This window comes from Choristoneura fumiferana, chromosome 29, assembly GCF_025370935.1.
Source record: "Choristoneura fumiferana chromosome 29, NRCan_CFum_1, whole genome shotgun sequence".
Lineage (NCBI taxonomy): Eukaryota > Metazoa > Arthropoda > Insecta > Lepidoptera > Tortricidae > Choristoneura > Choristoneura fumiferana.
In genome coordinates this window covers 7,451,155-7,476,074 of record NC_133500.1, presented here as the reverse complement: position 1 = coordinate 7,476,074, position 24,920 = coordinate 7,451,155, and the positions used below count along the sequence as shown (strand labels likewise).

The 24,920-nt window shown below is 37.2% G+C and overlaps 1 protein-coding gene and 1 long non-coding RNA gene across 2 annotated transcripts in view; one reads left to right on the top strand and one right to left on the bottom strand.

The window, feature by feature from the left end:
* LOC141444342 (uncharacterized) overlaps positions 1-24,920 on the bottom strand; it is a 208,539-nt gene that overhangs the window by 53,536 nt on the left and 130,083 nt on the right. The gene's annotated exons all lie outside the window — the stretch shown is intronic.
* LOC141444341 (irregular chiasm C-roughest protein-like) overlaps positions 1-24,920 on the top strand; it is a 213,308-nt gene that overhangs the window by 65,109 nt on the left and 123,279 nt on the right. The window contains exon 2 of the mRNA XM_074109874.1: positions 20,225-20,524. Coding sequence (XP_073965975.1) covers positions 20,273-20,524 — 252 coding nt within the window. The 5' untranslated portion in view covers positions 20,225-20,272. The remainder of the gene's footprint in view (positions 1-20,224; positions 20,525-24,920) is intronic.

The following is a 24,920-nucleotide window of genomic DNA, read 5'->3' as shown; positions in this document are numbered from 1 at the left end:
CAAGTGGGTCTCCTGATGGTAAGAGATCACCACTGCTCGTAAACATCTGCAATTGCAGATGCTTTGCCAACCTAGAGGCATATATATTCATTGAAATTTATTACAAGGTTACAAGCCCTCTCACTGTAAGAGCCTTATGCCAATGCCCTGCATGGGACGTACACAGGCCGAGATGATGATGAACTGAGTGCTATCTAGTGGCAAAATCAAATGCCATTATGATTGGTTATTTGAAAGAAAGAAAGAAAGGTTTATTTTGGCTCCATAAGTACCACCTAAAACTAAGACTAGAACTAACACTAAAACTATGTTACTTGGTGACACGGCAGGATACCAAAAAGGTCTCCACTCAGCATGTGTTGCCGCACATTATGTGCAGCAACGCTGGTTTTCTGTGGAGCCCAAACGTTAAAATAAACATGTATGTATGTTTGGAGTCTTTTTGTATTTTTTATTTCAACTCTTAATTTGTTCATCCCGTAAAACCAAGCGCTGGTCTCTTTTTCTGGTTTTTCTGTGCATCCACGTCTCAGTTTGTATTTTAGATAAGCTTTTTATGCCTTCCTTGTTCAATGTCCTTCTTTACTCAATACATTGGTCATTATGTATAATTTTAACATATTTATATTTTTCCTCGGCCCTGGAATGAAACCAGTTCACAAATAATTACTGTTATTACTGTCCATTGGCAATTTTTAATGACTTGTAGGGCTCCGTAGCTCAAAAGGGTGAACCCTTATACGATCAGTTTGTCAGTCTGTTTATCAGAACCCTCTTTCTTGGGAACGTTCGAAGTGATGAAGTTGAAATAAATGGGAAACACTATGAGCTATGGGGGAGGCCTATGTCCAACAGTGGACATCCTGCGGCTGAGATGATGATGGTGATGACTATGAGCTATTAACACTATTTGTCTCTGGAAGCCGTAAAATACATAATCCCTTCCCTCCCTTCCTTCCTCCTTTTAGGGATAAATTCGCCTGTTCTGTTTTTGTTTTGTTGTTTTCTTTTCGTATTATTTTTGTGTTTTATGTACAATAGAAATAAAGTGTTTACGTACATACATAAAACATACATACATAATCTAGATTTTTTTTATTTTTAACTAGGACTCATTGTATGCACAGCACAAGCTTTGTATTATTTAATATTACTATATTATTAAATAGTATATATTATTTGTTCAGATTGGGACTGAGTAAATTTTTGTCTCTTGTCCCGTGATATTAATCGTAAACTAATTCTTATATCTGTTTCAATTTAACGAATACCTACAAGTTAATGGATTGAAATCATTTATTGCGGACATTAGGCATCCATGTTATTATTGTTAGTAAACAAAAAAAAATTAAAAAAGAAGTAAACATACCGAATTAATAAAGTTGAACTATCAGCATTTCTTTTTATACTAATAAAAAGAAATGCTCAATGCTTAATGCTTTCACTTTTGTCCAGTCTTGGAAAAATTGTACGCGTAAATCTCTACGATTTAAACATAATCTAATCATCTCATCGTTTATTAAACAAACAGCGCGAACTGCGAAAAATCAAACAAACTTTAACAGTAATTAAAATTCAAAACTCTTAAGTACCTAAACCAAACCAGTTCTTTGCGCAATTTCTTCAATGAAAACCGACAAATTCGATCATTAACTTACTTAGTTTAATAACCGTTGAATCGATTCTCGAATGTTTACGATTTCGATACGGCTTTCTATCGAATTACCGATTTATGGGTGAAAAATTGTGTGTGGCAACATTTTTGTTTGAATAAAGAACCAAGGACGGTTATGGTCATGTTATGGTTTTGATTTCGTCACTGTTTAAAGGTTTTTTACAAGATTTTAACTGTTAATTTACAATGTTTGTTGTTTATGTAGATAAAAGCTTCTTGTAAATCGAATTTCATCCACATTCAGTTACAGTATGTATGTTGTTTTTATCCCAAAAGATGGGACAATGCCTACCTGTGGGATAGCGATAAACATGTTCTTTGCCAACAAAATGAATTTGCAATAGTTGATTGTAGGTCGGATGACAATGCAAATACTTAAAAAAGAATACTTACATTATGCTTACTGCTCTTTCATATTTAGGCTGCGACTACACGGAGACGATCGGAGCGGACAGGAGACGTATGAGGATCGACCATTCATATTATCACTCATCTCGTCTCCGAGACTTGTGGATTTCAACTAATACGATTGGTCGATCCTACACGTCTCCTCTCCGCTCCGCTCGTCTCCGCCTCAGTAGAGCACGGATTTAGATCCATTTTGGATCAATATAATATAAGTAAGATAAACGTACGAGTGCTCGTCGCTGTCCCAGTGTTTGGCATCTTTAATCTTATGTCTCGAATTTCGAAATTCATGTGCGAAATTAATTACATTTGAAATTTTCCACTAGCTTTGCGGTGAAGGAAACATCGTGAGGAAACCTGCACAAACCTGCGAAGCAATTCAATGGTGCGTGTGAAGTTCCCAATCCGCACTGGGCCCTCGTGGGAATTATTTCCCAAGCCCTCTTGTTCTGAGAGGAGGCCTATGCCCAGCAGTGGCACGTATATAGGCTGGGATGATGAATCGTATGTCACTTCACTAGCAATAGAGATGACAGGGTGCCGTCTATTGGGCATTAGCGTGTCGAGCAATGGGACGTTTACCTTACTCATAGTGAATGATAAACAAGGTTTTTACCAGTTCCCACGCTACCAGTATATTCTAGGTATAATTTTGTAATAAACCAAACATCATTTTAAACTGGAGTATCTCAGAATCATCTTTACCTCAGAGGAAGTCATCAACTACTAGCAATCAAGCGGGGTTCAACCACATACCCATACTGCCGGAGTCGGTTAAAAACTTGTCTGTCCTTCCGCCATACAGCTACATACATGACCCTTACATCACTTCTACGTAATACTGAATCAGAGCTCTAACTAAAATGGTCGAAGACATAACGACGCCAGTGTAAGTTGCACTCTAATTGTTAGTGAAGTCATAGTGATTGGGGGTCTTGTGTGAGTGGTGGTGTTGTGAGGATTTTTTCTAGGGGTCAATAAACTAGTGTGAGCGAGACGACCTTATCAATTATCGATAGGATGGTGGCGCTATGTGTGGTACGGGATGTTTCTTTTCTATCACCAAAAGGTGATAGAATAATTTTCATGCATATTTTTGTATTTTTATATTGTGCATTATTTTTTTGTGTAACGTGTTGAATATTTGTTTTTTGGAACTGTTTCAGGTGTTAGACAAAGAGCATTTTACTTTTAATATTACCAAAGCTGAAATATAACTTTGTGCTTGTCAATGGTATTTGACTCACCTTTGGCAGATCATAAATCGAATTAATCTTTGTATTTCAGACAAGCTTGCATATTTTGTTTGTAATCATTTATTTTATACTTTTCAACTAATTATAAATCATACTTAAAGTTGTGCAACAGACGTCCGAGAGCTCGTTACTCTACCAGTAGGTACCTAGTTGCTATACTTATTAATATGCTTATAATGCTATACTTATTTTTCGTCATTAGCAGGATGCCATCTATTGGTCACTTGCATGTTAAACATTAGAACACTTATCTCATCTCGGCCTATATACGTCCCGCAGGGCACAGTCTTCCTCTCAGAATAAGAGGACTAGGGCCATAGCTACCAGTCGTGCCCAGTGCGGATTGGGAATTATAATTTACCTCTATTTAGTAGGTGCGGTGAAGATAAATTTATTTTGATAAACCTTTATTTTTGTATGACTATATTCTACTAAGCATATTATCACGCAAGTATTAAAAATGTTAATGATTTTTCCGTGCCCACCCTGTGAACGCATAGAGCGGTCCATATCCGCACGCGCACCTGCCTCGCCCGCCAATCACGACGCGCCGTCTCTTATTTATTTAATCTTTTTATTTTTTAATGTTTTATTTTTGTTCACAGCGTGTTTTGTTTTCGAATTTCCGCACGTTACGGTTGCTGGGTGGTTTATTGCAGTTTAATGGAGCACAACGCTCCAATTGTAAAATTGAATAAAAAATAAATGTTGGAAAAGTTGTTATAAGTTTGGTGTGTTAAAAAAAAATTAAAGTAAAGGGCAAAATTAAAATAAAGCTTATTATATCGTTATAGTATTAGCGAAATTTACGTTTTTTTTTAAATATTGAAAACAAAAAATATGAAATTACTAGCTTTTGCCCGCGGCTTCGCCCGCGTGGAATTTGGTTATCGCGCGCTGTTCCCTCGGGAACTGTGCATTTTTTCTGAGATAAAAAGTAGCCTATGTCACCCACTGGCCCATAAACTATCTCAATGCCAAAAATCACGTCGATCCGTCGCTCCGTTTCGACGTGAAAGACGGACAAACATACACACATACACACTTTCGCATTTATAATATTAGTATGGATGTATTCTGCAGTGAAATGTGTTGGTTTTACAATATGATTGTAAACATACATTATCAATTCCTAAGGATGTAGGGTTGGGCCTGCTCACGTCTCCCGAACCAACCTGTATTTCATGTTAAAGACGTACCCATTACCTACTAGCTTTATTCTGCGATTTCTCTTCCAAATATGAAAAAATGGCTTGTTCTCTATCACATTGGAATTTCGTAAATCTCTCTTTTCCGAAAAATTACATAGTTCCCGCAGGAAATGAATTATACGCGGACGGAGTCGAAATATTACCAAAGTAACCCAAGCTATAGTCGACGTCATAAATAAGTGACCACTTCTGTACCTTGTTGCTTTCAGTCGTTACACAATGTCGTATGGCTTTTCAAATATGACGTTTACCTCTTTACCGCCACAAAACCAACGAAGTGACGTGCTCTGTACGCCACAGAAAAACCAGCGGCAAATAACTTGATTTTTAATTCTAGAAGGATTAATTTCGAGTTGAATGTTGGTCATGTATAGATGACCGTGGCGTGTGAGGCATTCCATTGGTTGTCACGACTGGATGACTGTGGCGGTGAAGAGGTTAAAGTGACAAGGTACAAAAGAGAGCACTTATTTATGACATTGACTGTACTAACAACGTAGTAAATTCACAGATTCGTTTGCGGATACAATTTTATACAAGGAAACCCCAAAGTTATACATAACTCAATGAATCCTTATCTACACCTCTGATAACATCAAAGCATATAAAACCCATTACAAAAAATACCGTAAAAAAAAATCAAAGCTCCCACGAAAACCTATATCGGATACATAACATAAATATTTTCAGTGTAAATCACGGGGTGAGGGATAATGGACCGTATGGCGAGGGCGTAAGGTGCACCGATTTTCGTCCTGTCAAGGTAGCTCTAACACCTGCTATTTCGGAATGCGCGCTACGATTTTGTATGGTATTTGTTAGAAGCTGATAGCGGGATCGAAGTTGAAATATATTTGATGGAATGACGAGACTTTAAAGATGTTTCAAAAAGGAAGTGCTCCATTCCACGGTGTTATGTGGAGTTTTATAAAGAGTTAATGTATAGCAATTTTTATGGATGTTGTACAACTTCTTTTTTAATTTTGTGTATATTTTATATTTATCACAGCATAAAAGTTACATTTAACAAAAAATATTCGTCAAGCTGTAAAACTGTTTGTTAAGGAATACAGTGCAGAATTTATTTACACTTTTTAATTACTCGAAGTTTATATTTTGTCTTTCTCAGTGCTATATTATTATACAGAGTGCCTCTGACCATGTGGCTGTTAATGCAAGGTTCGATTCTACTCTTAAACTGAGCTATTTAGTCCAGATTGACAGACAGTTATTTTTATATACTTTGCAACAAAGTTGCTTGTCTCAGACCACCTATGTTTTATTGAATCACCGCACAAACCACAGACATCCGCACACCGCAAAATAGATAGCAATTAAACATGCAGTACTTTTACAACCTAAACCCAGAAGCAGTTCTAAATGGGTTTATTTATAATTGCTTAATAGAGGAAACCAGCAAAATAAAATACTTCAGCGATCAACTTGATTACGTAGTAAGAACGTTAAATTGATCCATTTAGTTCACTTTTTTTATGCAATAAAAGAAGTCTCAATCGTCCTCAAAGGCTTAGAGTACAGTTTGTTGTTTATCGCAACTAGAGGCGCTGTTAATTAGATCATAATCCGTAATTGAGTCGTTGATGCCGTATTTTCGAAAATTAGCTACACGAAGACATTTTTGCTACATGGAGTTTGACTGTAGGCGTTTATGACCTCCAACGCAAAAAATGTGTTATAATTGTGACCGTTTTATGTGTGTCTGTGGCAATAAAGCATTCAAACAGGTAAAGATCCTTTAATCAAGATGGTTCTTAGCTAAGATTTCGATGTTGCTGTTTTACGTAAAAATGCGGTGGTTTTTAGCTATGCTCAATAAAAATTGTTAGGTCTTCAAGATATTGAATGTTGGAATTTTTGTCAAAGCTTGGTGGGTTAGACATTGATCTCTTATGACTTGAACCGTTTCCTTTCGGTTCTTGATTACCGCGTACACGATTTACTAGTCCAGTTACATGCTTATGGGGTTATTTACCTGCACCCGTATAAGGAAATCAGTGTTAGAAATGTATTATTAATCCCAGTAATGTTACCTGTTAAAGACTAGCCACTCCCCGTGGTTTTTGGCGTGAATTATTAGATCTGGCAAATTAAATTCAAGGAATTTTCAAAAATTTCCGTGGGAATTTTAAAATAAACGTGGTTTTCATGCTCGTTGTATGTAAAACGGGTGCATCGCGTAATGTTTGAAAGTCATAATGTAATGTTTGTCATAATGTTTGCTAGTCATAATTTTTTCCGCTGAAATTGTAAATTTTTCAGAAAGTTTAAATGGTCACCTGTGTTATTTAGATTAGGCTTGTTTTATAATAACTTTAATCTAAGGTAATTGACATACTCACAATTTATAGGATCAACCCGTATTCAAAAATAGTAAGAAATAGATTTTAGAAACAAGTAAGAGATAGATCAATTATCAAGTGTGTATTTATCACCAATTTATCATCAAAATTCATAAAATTATGCAAATCGTAAACATTATAAAAAATAGTAGGTACTAACTGAAAATAATAAAATGCTTCCAAATTTTAATGCTCATAAAACTGTATTTATGACATCCTATAACGATAAACTGCTAAATAGACATATCACTTGACGCTGCTCCTTTTATATGATAGTTTTTTATGGCTTTCTTTATAGCAAACTACACCTAAATACTATCAAGTATAAAAAATAGTCGCACAGATCAATTATCCAAGAGAGTGAAAAATAATTCGTTTGAAATAAAATCAATATAACACAGGTGATTGGCGAATGGCAAATCCAAAATTCAAGCAGGACTGGACTTTGACCAGCAAGTAATTATGACCAGTACCGAAAGTATTCCAGGAGAAGTGTTTGATGAATTTGGTCATCAATTAATTAGTCTGACATAGTCAGTCAGGTGAACTTAAGCCTCGATAAAAAGAAGTAGATAAAATATATTAATAGCAACAGCCACGCATTGACACTTTTTCGGGACTGATAGTTAAATGTGATGCCGTCTCTGTTTATCCGGACAAAACAGACAGAGGAAGATATCTGTAATGCCTGATATCTGTCACAAAATGTATCAATAAGTAGTAAAAGAGGCCCTAAATGTTTGATCCTTACGTGGCTTAGTGAATAAAAGCTAAAAATCATATTTAATTCTAACAATAAGTAAGATTTACCGATATTTCACGATTGGATAGCTTATTAGTAGAAGTTAGTGACAAACCACTATGTTTTTAATGTTGATCAGTCTTGTATTACCACTCTATGGATTTGTTCATCTATGAGGATACGTAAGGAGTACGTGATCTGACTGTTCTGAGTAGGTATAATAATTAACTTCCAAAATAAACACTACACACCACGTCTTTGTCACTATTTAAATCTATGCTTAAGGAGCACTATCTGTCATCTTGTAATTATTAGCCTTATTATTTATTTATTTATTTGTTGCTGTTTATCTCACTACTATATTTATTTTGGACGTATATTATATGTACGATATAATTATGTATGTATTCGTAGATGTATTGCTGTTACGTTTAAATTTTCTTATCTACTTTTGATGCACCACCTGTTGTAAACTAGTCCTTCCTTCTTTCTGTAAAAAAGGTTGCCTGGAAGAGATCGCTCTTAAGCGATAAGGCCGCCTATTGCTCACCTTGTAATATTTTTTCTGTGTATCTGTTTTCTGTATCGCTTACTATGTCTGGTGTACAATAAAGAGTCTTTGTATTGTATTGTATTGTATTGTATTGTAAACAACGCTAGCTTTTGCCTACTAATTCGTCTGCATTAGGACGACATTGCAGGTATGAATAATTACCTGAATTGAAGTTCAAATCCTACTAATATTATAGATGTGAAAGTTTGAGAGTGAGTGAGTATGTTTGACTTCAGGCTAAAACGGCTGGATGAATTTGGATGAAATGTGGTATGTAGATAGCTGGGACACCTGGAATTAAACATAGGCTACTTTTTATTCCGATATTCCTACGGGATAGGGATAAAATCTCTAAACAACAACCGCTGGGCTTAGAGTCATGAAATTTGACATGCTTGTTTTTAAAGTAACGTCAATGAAAACCACGATTTAATTTTCGGGAATTCCCACGGGGAATTTTTTAAATCCCTGAATTCAATTCAGCTGCTCGATCTATGATTTACGTGTGTAAAGCCGCGGGTAAACACTAGTGCAGAAATATTTATTTCTGACATTATGGTCCAGTGTTAGTACTTACCTATTAAAAATACAACCTACGGTACATAAACTAGACTAAGTTGAGTTTTTGGCTTAATTTACTTTATCGAAAATACATTTTACATTTTTTATTTGGAGTTGAAATAAAAAAATAAAAATAAAAAACACAATCTTAATTTACTTTTGCGAATTCAGACTTAATAAATTTAGAGATTTTTAAGAAAGTTGAAAGAAAGAATATAATTTATTTATTACAGCAGTGACACATTACACAGGTTAGGAAAAATGACAATAAAAAGTGGTGCCGCTATAAAAAGGTCCCGGCTCAGCATATCGTTGGTTGAAAACCAGCACTGGTCTTCCGCCGGGCCATAGGAGAGTGCAATTACGGAAAGCCACACAAAACAAACACAAGAATAAAAATAACTACGAGACTAAAATATTAGTTGGCTGTATAGCCCACATTATCATGGCCACAGTACATGTAATGAAAAAGATAAGAATAATTGACATTGACATATGACAATACGGTATTTGACTATTTTGTATATGTTTTATAAATTAAAACTACACAATGCCTGTTATCGAATAAAGAAACAATTTTTAAGCTACCTTTACAAATAACAAAGTTACGAGGGTTTGAAATTCAAGATTAGACAGAGAAAGACATACTGGCATGTGACGTCACACGCCAGTACCGACATACTTGCTGCATAGAGAAAAGCGTTTGAGAAAGAGACAGGTATATAGATTTTTTAAAAATTCATTATAAATTCAATTTTCAACCGATTTAAGTTTTCTCTTCGCTAAACACTGTCTGTATGTATATCTATATTTTCATAATAATTATTAAGATATGGCAAATTCAGGAGTTGTCAAATACCGTATTATGACATCCAGCAGACGCCATGCGAAATAAAACCAAAACAATGTTGATAGAAATTGAATGAAAGCTCAGAGATTTCGAACAATTATTTAACATAAATCGAGGATAAGGGGTAGAGGTAACAGAGAAGACAGTGATGTAGGCGTGACGTAGCCATATCACGACATCAAGCGACGTTTCTATTAGCCACACAAGACGCGATCTAATATGCAGTTCTGTGGATCCTCGCTAGATGGCGCTGCAGAGGTCTGAACATAATGGATTAAATAAAGTTTACACAAAAATGTAAATTTTAAGAATTTTTTTTTATAATTAATTATTAAACGGTTTTGTACTAGATTTTGTACAGCCTTCTATTTTAACAAAAATATAAATATGATTACAGATAGCAAAAAGTACACTTTTAAAGCTTACAGGAATAATTCCAAAGAGAAAAAAGCAGCTAAACGCGTGAAAATCGTGAAGATAATCTCTAATTCAGTCTGTGATAGAATTATTGCACGTGAAAGAATTGCTTGGAAATAAGCCAACAGAACACTACTCAAATGACACTGCAAATCCAATTGTAAGCCTACGCCATTAAGTCCAAAATTAACTGAGTTTTACTCACCGGGTATTGCATAAGGAAATAAACCGTTGAAGAAATGAAGAAGGTTGAAACTTGTTTGGAGAAGCAATGGCTGTAATTAGTAGAGAAAAAAGTTTACACCCTGAAAATAAGCAAGGGCTGAGTTTAAAAATAAAGCGAATGGAATAAGTTGGCGTGTTTCAAATTTAAAGTTGAAGTTGGGAGAAAACAAAAATTACAGTTGCCTGGATATTTTTCTAGAGAAATTGTCTTCGTGTTTACCTAATTGAGTAATACGAGTACGTTCAGTGTACAGTCGACGTACACGATATCTTTACATTTTGAGTACCGTGTCACTGTATGCCATTTGAAAAGTGTATACAAAAGTTCAAACTTGAAGTGACAGCGACTGGGTAGGGTAGTAAAGTGTAAAGATATGTTTGACCTTGACTGTACGTAGTTCGACGTTCATACGTTCACTTTTATTGAGGTAGATAAAACGCCATTGTATTTCTAAAGTCGTCACTATTGTCATCCGAAAAATGTTCTATGTCCATCCTCCGAAGTACGCCAGAATGACTCTCACTAAGGGAAGCCAGCGAGCAATGGAGAGAGCTATGCTCGCAGTTTCTCTACGCCTTAGAGCCTACGGGATCGACTCAGAAATGAGGAGATACGCAGAAGATCGAGGGTCACTGACATAGCCAAGCGAAATAGCTCATTTAAGTGGCTATGGGTAGATATTGCACAGAGAACAGATGGCTTTTGGTGCCGAAAAGTTCTCGAATAGAGGCCGTGGATTTGCAAGCGCAGCGTTGGAAGTCCACCAACAAGATGGACGGATGATTTGGTTAAAGCCGCGGGTTCACGCTGCAGTCTAAAGTCAAATTATTGCCAAGAGTGCTCCAAAATCTACTTATTAAACCCTATTAAGCTTCAAGTGCTCCAAACTATTCATAGAAATTCAAGGGCCGACGTGTAATGGCTACAATGCACAAATGTCTGACCGAAATAAACTAAATGCATACGGAGTGCTTTCGGTACAAAATGCAACAAGCTAACAGACGGCTGATAGTAGGTACCTTGTACGATTTAAAATTAGATATAGAACTGGTGGGCTAATATGAAAATCGAAATTCGTATCGTACCGTCCCTCTCACTCACGTGTTAAATAATATAAGCGCCAGCGGGACGGCAAGACACGAAGTTCGAATTTGGTATTTCCTAGTAAGAGGCATAGGCAACAATAGGCTATTAGTTTGTCAGTTCGATTATCAGAAAATATCGGACACGTATGTGGAGTGTGGTATGCGTGTATTGAAGCGTGATGAGATGATGTACGTTTGAATTTGAACGAAGAATGAATACTGAGTTTGAGTGAAGAACAAATGAGATGTTATGGCAGTTGACGACGTACGATGAACGTAAACAGACGTGTGTGTTTATTGTGTTTTCTTTTCTAACGTAAAATACGATTTGTATCATTTTTTTTCAAATTCGCTGGCCAATAAAGGCAACTACAAACTACTGCTCCGTTTCATTTCACGAACTGGTTCCCACACGTATTTTTTTCTTTAGTCATCATCATCAGCCGGAAGACGTCCACTGTTGAACAAAGGTCTCCCCTTAGAACGCCACAATGAACGACAACTCGCCACTTGCATCTACCGGTTTTCCGCAACTCTCACGATGTCCTCAGTCCACCTGGTGGACTTCTTCCTGTTGGGGAAGAAGTCCACCAGGTTATCTGTTCTTCGAGCGATGTGGCCCGCCCATTGCCACTTCAACTTGCATATGTTTCCAGCTACGAGTACTTACGTCGTATCGTGTCGTGTCGTGTATGTTCTTTAGCCAATTAAATGAAAAATTATGAAGATACTAGCTTTTGCCCGCGGCTTTGCCCGCGTGGAATTTGGTTATCGCGCGCTGTTCACTCAGGAACTGTGGTGTGAACATTTTTCCGGGATAAAAAGTAGCCTATGTCACTCTCTGGCCCATGAATGTATGACGTCTGGGAGCCAGTCCAAAATAAATCTTCACATAAAATATATCTGAAACTTCAAATGGACTGTTAATCCCGAACGTAACTTTACCGTTAAGTCCAGCAATAACGTCCCAAAATAGAACTGTGTTGGAGCTGAACTCAACTCATTACTGTCAAAGGCACATGCTAAACTTTGTTTTTTCCCTTACACTTAAAGTTTTCTGTTGACGATGCCTTTTTACATTATAAATTTGGGTTTGGTTCTTTAACTGTGCTTATTATAACCTAACCACCAAAAAGTTGGAAACCCCCGACTTTGTCACTTCAAAGTTCAATATCTCAAAAACGGCTGCACCGACTTTGATAAAACATATCTAAGAACCATTGCTAGAAAACCTGGTTTCAAATAAAGAAAACCGCATTCAAATCGGTCCACACACAGACAGACACACACACAGACAGACAGACATACAGACACACATAGCGGTCTAACTTATAACACCCCTATTTTTGCGTCGGGGGTTAAAAAGTGCTTGTATGTACAGCTCTCTGTTCACAAGTCGTATTTCACAACCAATCTTTGTGAAACTTTGAAAGCAGGTTCCATAAAGTAGGTTGCAGGCAGTTTTTCTGAAGTTGATATATTTAACCCTCCAGAGTTTACGTCCCTAGTTAGGGAACAAATTGTTACTTAGTTATTATATATGTTACACATTCGCATGTTCATGTTAGTTTTCTGCCTATATAGGTATCCATAGTCTTTTAAAGTAATGTCACATTTTAAAATTATTACTTGACTTTACTTATTAGTTATTACTTTATTCCTAAGGTTAGTAATATGTAATATTAACCTGTGGTAACTTTACTGGTTGGTGTATTAGCTAAGTTTTCATTTGTAATCAGCCATATTGTACCGTTTGTACCCAAATAAACATTAAAACATAATGAAATAATTTATTTGTTTAAATAATCAGTGTTTGGCTTTTTTTGATAGCGGAGTCATCAAAACGTTAAAGATAGAATTCATCGCGGAATTTCAATTCGATTGCCAGATCAGTGCCCTATTTCACGAAGCTACAAGTTACAATTTACAAGCGGTAGTCTTTGTTTAACAGTATGCGTTGAAAAGAGATTACCGCTTGTAAATTGTAACTTGTAGCTTTGTGAAATGGGGCCCTGGTGTAGATTTAGTTTTTTCTATCAATGTCAATTTGAAAATATTTACTAAATAGACATACAGTGTGTTACCGGCAGCTAGGCTTTTTTAAGAAAGAAAGAAAGAAAATTCGTTTATTGCCAACAATTAGGTAGGTATTGCATATTACACAAGAAGGGTACCTACTCTAAAAATTAAGTTAACTTACTAACTATATGCGGGTTCTATAAAAGTTCGTGAGACCTGCTTTCTAAGGTAGGCTAGCTTTTTAAGGGAGGTTAAAGTAACGTATTGCTTTAATTTAACCATGAAATTAATTTAATCATTAAAGTAAAATTCAGACTTTGTTAACTGTCTATCAAAATTACAAATGCTAGCAATGTACAGCAAAGTCAATTGACAAGTAATGATCAAAGTCTGTCGGCTATCATTTACACGTAGTACTTGTCAATTTACTTCGATGTACATTGCTGGCAATTATAATGTTGTTAGCCCTTTCGAACCCAGCCGATACGATCGGGCGGATTAATTACATTTGAATTTGAATTTGACATGGATTGTATATAAGGTCCATCGTCGTAGCTTTTGCATTTGAATTTTGACCTTGGCATGGGTTGTACATAAAGTCCATTGTCATAACTCTTTTCATACTCGGCTGGGTTCGAAAGGATTAGAAAGTTGACAAAGTCATGGGTTAAGTTACAGAAGTAGGTACGTTACTTTAACCGCCCTTAAAAAAATGCCTGGCTGCCGGTTACACACTGTATATGTATAACGACCAATAGGTTTTTTAAAAGACACTTCATTAAAATCTTCACATCGTAAATACCTAGGTAAATCTTGTTAAGGGCTTATAGACTAGCTAAAACAATAATTATAAGCTTTAACACACCTACTTTTCTAAAGGTCATGCCTTCTATACTTCGTTACCTATTTCTAGTACAAGATGTTTGCGTTAGTGTTAGAAATCTAGTCGCACTGGTGTGTCTAGATTCTAGAAAGTAGTCGTTTATCCATTAATTTCCTCAGAGACCTAACTGCCTTGTGCCTAGTTGTGGTGCATCTAATTATGTTACTGCGATCCACTACACTGATCCACATCAAACCTTACGGCCAAAGTATAGGGTTTCATTTTGGTTCCGCCAATTTGAAGTTAGGACTTAGAATGTTGCGTTGTAGTGCGCGAAACCGACGTCAAGGATTAATTGGTTTGAGGTACATTTGATATAAATATAAAGAAAGGTATACTCTGTTTCTAGGCAGGCGAAAAACGAACATTGAAGAAGTAAATACTTTGTCCGATGCAATTTTTTTTTTTGCTCATAGTACAAATTTTCAAAGTACGGGCTGTTAGTAGTCACTCAAGACAATACAACTTGTTGTATCATGTTTTAGAGTGACATTGAGATATCATGCCAAAGGTTGCCCATAGTAATTTTTTCGCCTGCCGTAGAAACAGAGGCTATTTCCTAAAATATATATATATATCTTTGTCCGTCAGTCACATTTAAAAAAAAATATCAGACGGTTTTTTTGTTTTGTCAATTAAACAAAAAAATATGAAGATGTAAAGTAGTTAAAGTTCAGCGTGACGTCACGCTGCGAGATAGTTTTTACTTCAGCGTGACGTCACGCTGCGCGACACTTTACTTCAGCGTGACGTCACGCTTAGCGACACTTTTTACCGTCACGCTGCGCCACACTTTTACTTCAGCGTGACGTCACACTGCGCGACACTTTTTACGTCAGCGTGACGTCACGCTGCGCGACACTTTTTACTTCAGCGTGACGTCACGCTGAGCGACAAGAGCAAATAATTAAAACATAGATCTTACTCGTCAAACTGTACAACATTAGTTCAGCGACTTTAAAAATAATGGGGTCTTTAGATTTTTCCTTTTTCATAAAAATTGAATACTGTAATCAAGGTACGCCATCCTAGAACACAACTGACGTCGCCTGTCACGCTACAAACATCAAGCATTTTGCTTTACATTGCTTCTTCGAATAAACTTAAAAGTGTAATAAAAAAAAAAAAACTTATTATATTTAAAGGTCGCTGAACTAATGTTGTTCAGTTTGAGAAGTATGATCTATGTTTAAATTATTTGCTCATATTACAGGCTACACTCGATATTATGTCGGTGTAATTCACTTACTACACACTTAATACACAACAGTTCACTTACTGGATTCTTGTTACCATGGCAACACAATAAATAAATGTCTTGGAGTTTGGCCTGAAAAAGTTCACGGTAACCGTGTCAGTACTTAATCACGAAAAACTTTTTCACGATAACTTTTTCACGACTTATTAGTAGGATAGGATAATCTAACAGACAGACTTAAGCTAAAGAGATTACTTTTTTACCCAGGAAAGTACTCAATTTAGGTGCTGAAAGTGGAAGAATAATACAGGAGGCGACTATACAAAATGAACTCATTAGATACTGCTTCATAATTGCTGAATGCTTGCTAGTTGCAAGCTGGACTTAATTAAATCGAGCTTGCAACGTATCGTATCGTCCCTTTTACTCTCGTATTAAATAATATTAGCGTGAGCGGGACGGCAAGACACGAACTTCGAATTATGCACTTCGTAGTAGCCTGTATTAGCTGCAAATATGCAAGGAATCCAGAAAGGAAAGCCAGGATTATGCCCGTCCTGTGCCAAAGCCGGTAATTATAGGCGAGGAGCTGGCGCTGCCAAGAGTGGAGTCAGTGGTATCGGCAATTTTTGAGAAATAGTAAGGTTTTCTTTTACATACTTATATACAATTTTACTCGCAAATGTGATGAAAAACATTGTATGTCGCACGGGCGGTACTAGAATTACGAACATCGACTCTCGATCGTAATTCCTTATTTACCGCCCTTAAGACACAATGTACTATTACTTATATCGTAGTTTTTATTTACTTTGTTACCTTTTTTTATGCTTTAGTCAATAAATGTTGCACTTATATAGATAAATAGACACTTAAATACATATTAAACATCCAAGGCCCTTAAGTATCTTGTTTTGATAATTTATTACATAAAACATAACATGTTTATTATTCAATGGTGCGTGTGAAGTTTCCAATCCGCACTGGGCCCGCGTGGGAACTATGGCCCAAGCCCTCTTGTTCTGAGAGGAGACCTGTGCCCAGCAGTGGGACGTTGAGAAGCAGGCTGAGATGATGATGATGATTACATAAAACACCAATTATAAAAAAAAAACAGACTTTTTTGATCGTAGATGTCGGCGCTTAGTTGTCATTGAGTTTGACGAAGATTTTACATTATGCACTTAGAGCATGAAAAATCATTTTAAGTATGTCGCCTAGATAATAAATAATTGCCTAGATAATAAATATAATATTAAAGTTTCGCAATCTTAACTACTTTATGAAGTGCATTGAAGTCCAGCTCCAATTTCACGTGCATTCGTGCATTAATCCGAAATTTTTGCCCTTGCACAATACAATTTTCCTATTATTGCTCATGAAGCCTGGTTGATTCGAAACGCGTCAGTGTAGTGTGGTGAAATCTCGAGTCAATGTAGATGAGTTTGTGTGATTTGTGTTTTTGCAGTGTGGAGGTGAAGGAGTTGAATGAAGACACATTTGTTGTACAGATATAGCTATCACAAGGTCACGTCACGCGTGAGCAAAATGATTGTTTGTAGTTCAATCCTCTTTGATAGAATTCATAACAAAGCAAAAATATCTTCTCCAACTGCTTTTTCACGAAGAATATTAACACAATAGCTCAATCCTATAACTGAGAAGGCGAAAATATCATTATTATCAATGTTTAATTGCCTCAGTAACAATGCTTCTGTTGTTTCTCTATTCTAAGACTGTACGAGTTTGTTAATTACGTTTTCTCATATAAATTTCAACGCTAAATTGTCTCAACGAGATAGAGATAAAATTAATTGTGTGTGATGATTTGCGACTCGGAAAGATATAACCTAACCAACAAAAAGATGCAAATTGTCACTTCAAAGTTCAATATCTCAAAAACGGCTGAACCGATTTTGATAAAACATGTTTGCTTTCAAATAAAAAAAACCGCATTCAAATCGGTCTACCCGTTTAAGAGTTACGGTGCCACAGACAGACACAGATATAGCGGTCAAATTTTATAACACCCCTCTTTTTGCGTTGGGGGTTAAAAATTCAACTCAACATAATGTATACATAGTGCCACCAGAGTTGAAGTCACACACACAAGAACATGACATGTAATGACAGCGGGATTTTGACATTCACTTAATTCATTCTCCTTTTGTGCAATCAGTTATTCATACAGCTGTGTGTGTAATCATTCACTTCAAATCTCGTGGCACTGCCTATAACTACAGCTGGCCAAGTGGCCACAGGCTTCCTCTAACCAATATTGTTACTTAGTTAAATAAAAACTTGAGAGATTTGCCGTATGTACGTAAACACAAAGTTAAAAAGAAGCTTGCAAAATCAACTGTCTCTTTTATTTTAAGTTTATCTATTTAAGTTGGGTAATTGTAAAGGAAGCCGTGGTGGCCTAGTGGTTTGACCTATCGCCTCTCAAGCAGAGGTTCAAACCCCGGCTCGCACCTCTGAGTTTATCGAAATTTACATTTGAAATTTACCACGAGTTTTGCGGTGAAGGAAAACATCGAGAGGAAACCTGCACAAACCTGCGAAGCAATTCAATGGTGCGTGCGAAGTTCCCAATCCGCACTGGGCCCGCGTGGGAACTATGACCCAAGCCCTCTTGTTCTGAGAGGAGGCCTGTGCCCAGCAGTGGGACGTTTATAGGCTGGGATGATGAATTGTAAATATAAGCATTAGAATCACCGACACCTTTAATAAATTGTAAAAATAATATAAGAAGAAGTTGGACAAGCACAAGGAAAAATAAAGTTTTTTTTAACATATAACTGACTGTGATTGACTCTTATCTCACCTGATGTGATATAGTTGAGGCCAAATGTGTATCTCACTGGTTCAGTAACAGCCTATTCACTCTAGCTCTAGCTCTAGCTCTAGCTTGAAGAGCCCTAGATTGTATTTATCCGAAATACCCAGTTACAGTACAAAATAAAAACCAATCTGACTCTTTACATTGATGCTTTAACGGTAAAATGTTTGAATGAAGTAAACCTGAAGCTATTCAGCTATTCATAGACGAAATATCTTGATCTTGGAAAGAAACTCGCGACAAAAAGACTGTAACATATTACGAAACCCTTTCCTGTAATTTAGCGTCTCACTCAGACTCTAGTGCATTCTGTAAGGAGAGAAGGAAACGGGTATGTACTTGAATTTGTCTGGAGTAAAAGCCCTACTATGAAAGCGGTTAAATTTCAGAATCAGCTTTAGAACTAGTTGGGAGTAAACTGCTAAGTATAGAAAATATGAGATGAGTATTTAAGATGATGGAAATGTTACATATTTGAACCATTTAGAGATTTAGATAATCTACATACATCTACAATAGGATGTTCATACATCTACAATAGGATAAATTAAACCTGAAAATTATAAATGTGGTCTGATGGAACTGTTGTTGATATGTAAGTTAATGTGTCCTACTGTAATAATTATGCGTAATAGACTTTTATATTCTTTAAAAACGAACAAAAATGTTTATTAACGATTTTACTATTCATCATCTTATCCAATTTCCCGGTTATCCAAAATTAGAAATTTTAAAGTGAAAATTTCGCGACTTTCAAAAAACCATGGTAGCGCTTAAGATTTTCCTTCCGATTTCTATAAAACGTTGCAGTGGAATTGGCGTCTTTCGGAATCGTTCCAAATGATTTATTTATATTTCCAGCACATAATATTATGGTGCAGAGAGATGTTTATGTTCTACGGGAAGCTAGGTTTTGAGAATTTATTTTGCTTTTACTGTCCGGACAAACGTTAAATTTACAGGATGTCAAAAGGAAGTGGTTTACTCAACCATCTTTCAGTATGTGAAAAGAGATACGGCTAAACTTTTTAGTACCTACCTGTTTTAGAGTTTATTGATGATACTGTAAAGATAGAAAAAAGAAAATATAGTTATTCACAACAATACAAGAGACAGCAATATTACAAATAGGTACCTAGTCAGTGACGCTCGGACCGCTATACAGATAATAGGTATTACGTACTAATAAAAAAGTTATTAGTAGTAATAACTACGTCATACTACATGTATAGATAATCTTAGTGGCTTAAAAAATAAATAAATAAATATCACGGGACAATTCACACCAATTGACCTAGTCCCAAAGTAAGCTTAGCAAAGCTTGTGTTATGGGTGCTAAGCAACAGATAAATATAATTATATAGATAGATACATACTTAAATACATATTGAACACCCAAGACCCGAGAACAAACATTCTTATTTTTCATACAAATATCTGCCCCGACACGGGAATTGAACCCGGGACCTCAAGCTTCGTAGTAAGGTTGTCTAACCACTAGGCCATCTGGTCGTCTAACAACATTAATTTAATCGAATAATTTATCGAATCAGTCGTTACTTTGCGGAGGTCCGGAGGTGCGGAGTTGGTGATAGCTGGGTTTGTGTGATTTGTGTGTGTTCTTACAGTGTGGAGGTGGAGGAACTGCATGAACACGCATATTTTGCATAAACTTAACTATCATGAGGTGGCGGGTAAGCAAAGAAATTATTAAGTTCATTACTTAGTCGATAAGTAAATAACAATAACAATATTACTTAAACATAATAATTATTAAAACTTTTATACACTCCTTGCCAAGTATACAATACATATATCCCAACACAACTACAAAAAAAATTCGTGAAATAGTGCTGGAAAGGAGAGGAATTAGGATTTCTAAAATGACCGCCCAAAGATGAAACTGCTAGTAACGTAAATAAATTTTCTTTGTTCCAGATCTCTGAAGAAATCTAACACATGGCATATGGCTGCATCGCTTGAAGCATGTGTCAAAATAGTACACCCCATGGGTATAAAAAACTATACAACAGTGAGATAGCGATGTGTGCACGCAATGTAAGAGAAACAAGAGATACTCGCCGAGTCACGAGTAGATGTGCTAATCCACTGTTCCTTTTGTTGAGGATAAGGGTTAGAGTGAACGTGGTGATGCAGCAATGGACATTGTTCTGCTTGCTGCTAGGTTGTGTGTGTGCGTACAAGGAGCAGAAGTTTGCGATCGAGCCGCAGGATCAGGTCTGTATTTTATATAGTGTTTACCTACCCGCAGCTTCGCACACGTAAATCGTTAGACCCAGCATCATCATCATCATCATCATCAGCCGAAGACGTCCACTGCTGGACAAAGGCCTCCCCTTAGAACGCCACAATGAACGACAATTTGCCACTTGCATCCACCGGTTTCCCGCTACTCTCACGATGTCGTCAGTCCACCTGGTGGGAGGCCTGCCAACGCTTCGTCTTCCGGTTCGTGGTCGCCACTCGAGGACTTTTCTCCCCCAACGGTTATCTGTTCTTCGAGCGATGTGGCCTGCCCATTGCCACTTCAATTTGCATATTTTTCCAGCTATGTCAGTGACTTTAGTTCTTCGACGAATTTCCGTATTCCGGATTCTATCGCGCAAAGAAACTCCAAGCATAGCTCTCTCCATAGCTCGTTGCGTGACTTTGAGCCTCTCAAAGACCCAGCAGCTGAATTAAAATTTCGTTATTTTAAAAAACTCCCGTGGGAATTCCCGAAAATTAAATCGTGGTTTTCTTTGACGTTACATTAAAAACAATCATGTCAAATTTCATGATTCTAAGCATAGCGGTTGTTATTTCGAGATTTTATCCCTATCCCGTGGGAATATCGGAATAAAAAGTAGCCTATGTTTTATTCCAGATGTCCAGCTATCTACTTACCAAATTTCATCCAATTCCGTTCTGCCGTTTCAGCGTGAAGGAGTAACACACACACACACACACACACACACACACACACACACACACACACACACACACACACACAAACACAAACACACATACGTACAAACTTTCTTTATAATGTTAGAAGGACTAGTCTTTGTGACTTCGTCTGCGTGATATTCGTTTAATCCCGCGGGAACAATGCAATTTTCAATCATGGTTTTTAATTTTGAACAATTAGTGATCATTTAATACCTAAATTTAGATTAATCAAATCTAATAAAATGCAAGCAAAACCGCAGTTAAAGGTAAGTTACTACCTACTGCAGGTATAATATAAACAAAATTGGAATCCGTCAGTTCTTTCTCAAATAAAATTCTAGGCAAAAAGCTTAACCTAAAGTAGGTATCGAATATAAAACAGAGCAAACCGAAGTCAACAACTTCATAAATAATTTAAATCAGCTTTGAGAGCGGATTTTAATTTGAACTGCTTTCGTGAACTGCAGGTGCGGAGTACTTATCTCAGGAGTTGCCAACGCGGGCTTTAACCCCTAATGCAAAAAAGAGAAAGAGAGTGAGACTTATTTACACATATTAGATATACAGAAAAACAGTTCAGGAAAAATAATTAAAAAAAACATTGAATAGTATAAACTACAAAAGGGGTGTAAAAAGTTAAAGTTCAAGCACTTGGAGGTGCCTATAGGCAGGTCTGCGTCTAACATAGTGAACGTACTATACGGCTGATATGATGATGAGTTTGACGCCAATATCTGTCTGTCCGACTGTGGCATTATTGCTTTTGAACGGATGTAGCAATTTCGATGCGTTTTTTACGTGTTTTATCAAAATTGGTTTAGCCATTTTTGAGATATTGAACTTTGAAATGACAATATCCAGGGTTTTTTATTTTGTCTAAGTTGGTAAGATTATATCTGTCAGACAATATCACAGGTAATGACCACATTGGTATTGGTACCTACTTGTGTTCACATTATGACGGTTTTGTTTTGGTATGGGTTCGAAGTGTTCAAAAAGTAGCAAAAATTATATTAGCCGTAGGACGTACACTGTTGGACATATAAGTCCCTCAAAGTTTAGTTGCTTCGGTTGAAAGCGGCCTGGATCAACCTTGAACCTGCAGCTTTAATCAGTTCATCCGTCCATCTCGTTAGTGGACGTCCTACGCTGCGCTTGCCGACCCGCGGTCTCCATTCAAGAACTTTTCAACCCCAACGGCCATCTGTTTTCCGTGCTACATAACCGTAAATTGGCACTCAGATGAATGTAAATTTGAACAGATGAGGGCTCCTGTGGTAAGTGTTCTATGGTGCCGGTAAACTGCATAAAGCAATAAGAGCTGGAAATATCAATTAGATCCTGAGTAGCTTTTGATAACTTAATTGCGCGATTACTCCCGTGGTCATGTATTTTGATGAGGTTATTATAACGAGATGTAATGTATTTGATGACAAAAATATGTACATGTTTAACGTCCAATAACTTAGTAATAATTGTAATTCTAATTTTACTATTAGCCAATCCTTAACAAAGCAATCATCATCATCATCATCATCTCGCGGCCTATATAGGTACGTCCTAAAGCAAAGCACAGGCCTCCTCTCAAAATGAAGAGAAGGCTTGGGCCGTAGTTCCCGCACGGGTCCCGTGTGTATTGGGAATTTCACACACACCATTAAATTTCTTAGTCAATGTGTGCGGGGTTCCTCGCAATGTTTGCCTTAACCGTAAAGCTCGTGGTAAACTGACGAGAATTAAAAGTTACAAGAATTAAATGGTTCAAGTCACGACTATAAGTCAGAAACGGTCCGACTAGTTTCGATTTTTTCGGGAGATCATTTTCAGGTGAGTGCGTTCACTACGGTGGCGCCCCCGAACACAGTAATATATTATTCACGCGAATTAGTCCAGTAAGTGACATGTGCAGAAGAGGCAGACAGTCGGACATCTTAACCTGAGGCCGACGTCAAATTTTGATTATTAGAATTTGAAACTTAATGTCGATTAAAGTTGACAGTTAATTTTGAAATGAAATGAATTAAATTTATTCGAGACACAGAAATTAATATCAAAATACACACATAAATACGCTCGACAAACATAACCTCCTTCGGGCAGTCGGGTAAATGCAAAAAGAAAAAGGGTGAGATACAAAGTAAAACTACGTTGTGAAATGGTCCTGCCTCAGCATAAATGCTGACTCCTCGAATGGAGTCAGCGCTGGTCTTCCGGCGACACCATTATTGTCGTATTATATTTGGAAATTTTGTTTTGATGTATGTCTTAAATTTAGGACGTTAGGCCTTAGGAGGATAAAACGCTTTTGTCCAAGCTGAAATAGCGACGCTTCGCTCGCGCGGTCAATAAGTTCCGTACCAAAAGCTTTGCAAAAGCATGCAAAAACCGTCAAAATCCGAAACCCTATTGCGCAAACAAATCACATTCAGTCATTCCGTAGTTCCGAAAACGTTGTAAAAGCTGAGGGACTACTACTACGAAATTCGAAAATCGATTCGACTCATACCGTCAACCGTCCCTCTCACTCTCTTATTAAATATAAGCGTTAGCGGGACGGCACGATACGAAGTTCTAATTTTGCATTTCGTAGTATATTTCACATGAATCGTTTTACCAATGGCCGACGTTCCTATCCCGTCCTGGGGCGAGGAATTTTTAATATCCAGGAAAATTCAGAGCCTTGTCAACTTCATGTTTTAGTTGCCTACTATTAATATTGGTGCTCCTTTTGTATTTGTAACAAATACCTACTTATCCCTACTTATAATACATATATACCGTGGTGGCCTCGTGGTTTGACCTATCGCCTCTCAAGCAGAGGGTCGTGGGTTCGAACCCTGGCTCGCACCTCTGAGTTTTTCGAAATTCATGTGCGGAATTACATTTGAAATTTACCACGAGCTTTGCGGTGAAGGAAAACATCGTGAGGATAGCTGCGAAGCGATTCAATGGTGCGTGCGAAGTTCCCATTCCGCACTGGGCCCACGTGGGAACTATGGCCCAAGCCCTCTTGTTCTGAGAGGATGCCTGTGCCCAGCAGTGGGACGTATATAGGCGGGGATGATGATGATGATAAATATTATAAATGCGAAAGTAACTCTGTCTGTCTGTCTGCTACGCTTTTACGTCGAAACCATTGAACCGATTTTGATGAAATTTGGTATAGAAATAGTTTGAACCCCAAGTATCAACACAGAATACTTTTTATTCCGGTAGAAAGCGCCACCGCGCGATAACCTAGATCCGCGTAGATGAAGTCGCAGGCATAAGTTAAAGTGTTTTTGTATGTTTGTCCGTCTTTCACGTCGTTTATTGGCCAGAGAGTGACAAATGGCTACTTTTATCCCGGAAAAATGCATAGTTCCCGAGGGAACAGTGACCAATAACCGAATTCCACGCGAACGAAGCCGCGGGCAAAAGCCCTTATCTTCAAATAAATAGGAGATCCTGTTATTAAATCGCTCATATTATCTTTGGAAATATTGCACAGTACCTACTTAGTAAGTAGAGACTTGCACACACCGGCGAAGAAATTTAATGGTGTGTGTGAAGTTCCCAATTCGCACTGGACCTGCGTGGAAACTACGGCGCAAGCCGTTCCATTCTGACGGAGGGTTGTGACCTGCAGTGAGACGTAGGTATGTAGGCCCTGATGATGATGATAATGATGATGGAGTGAAGG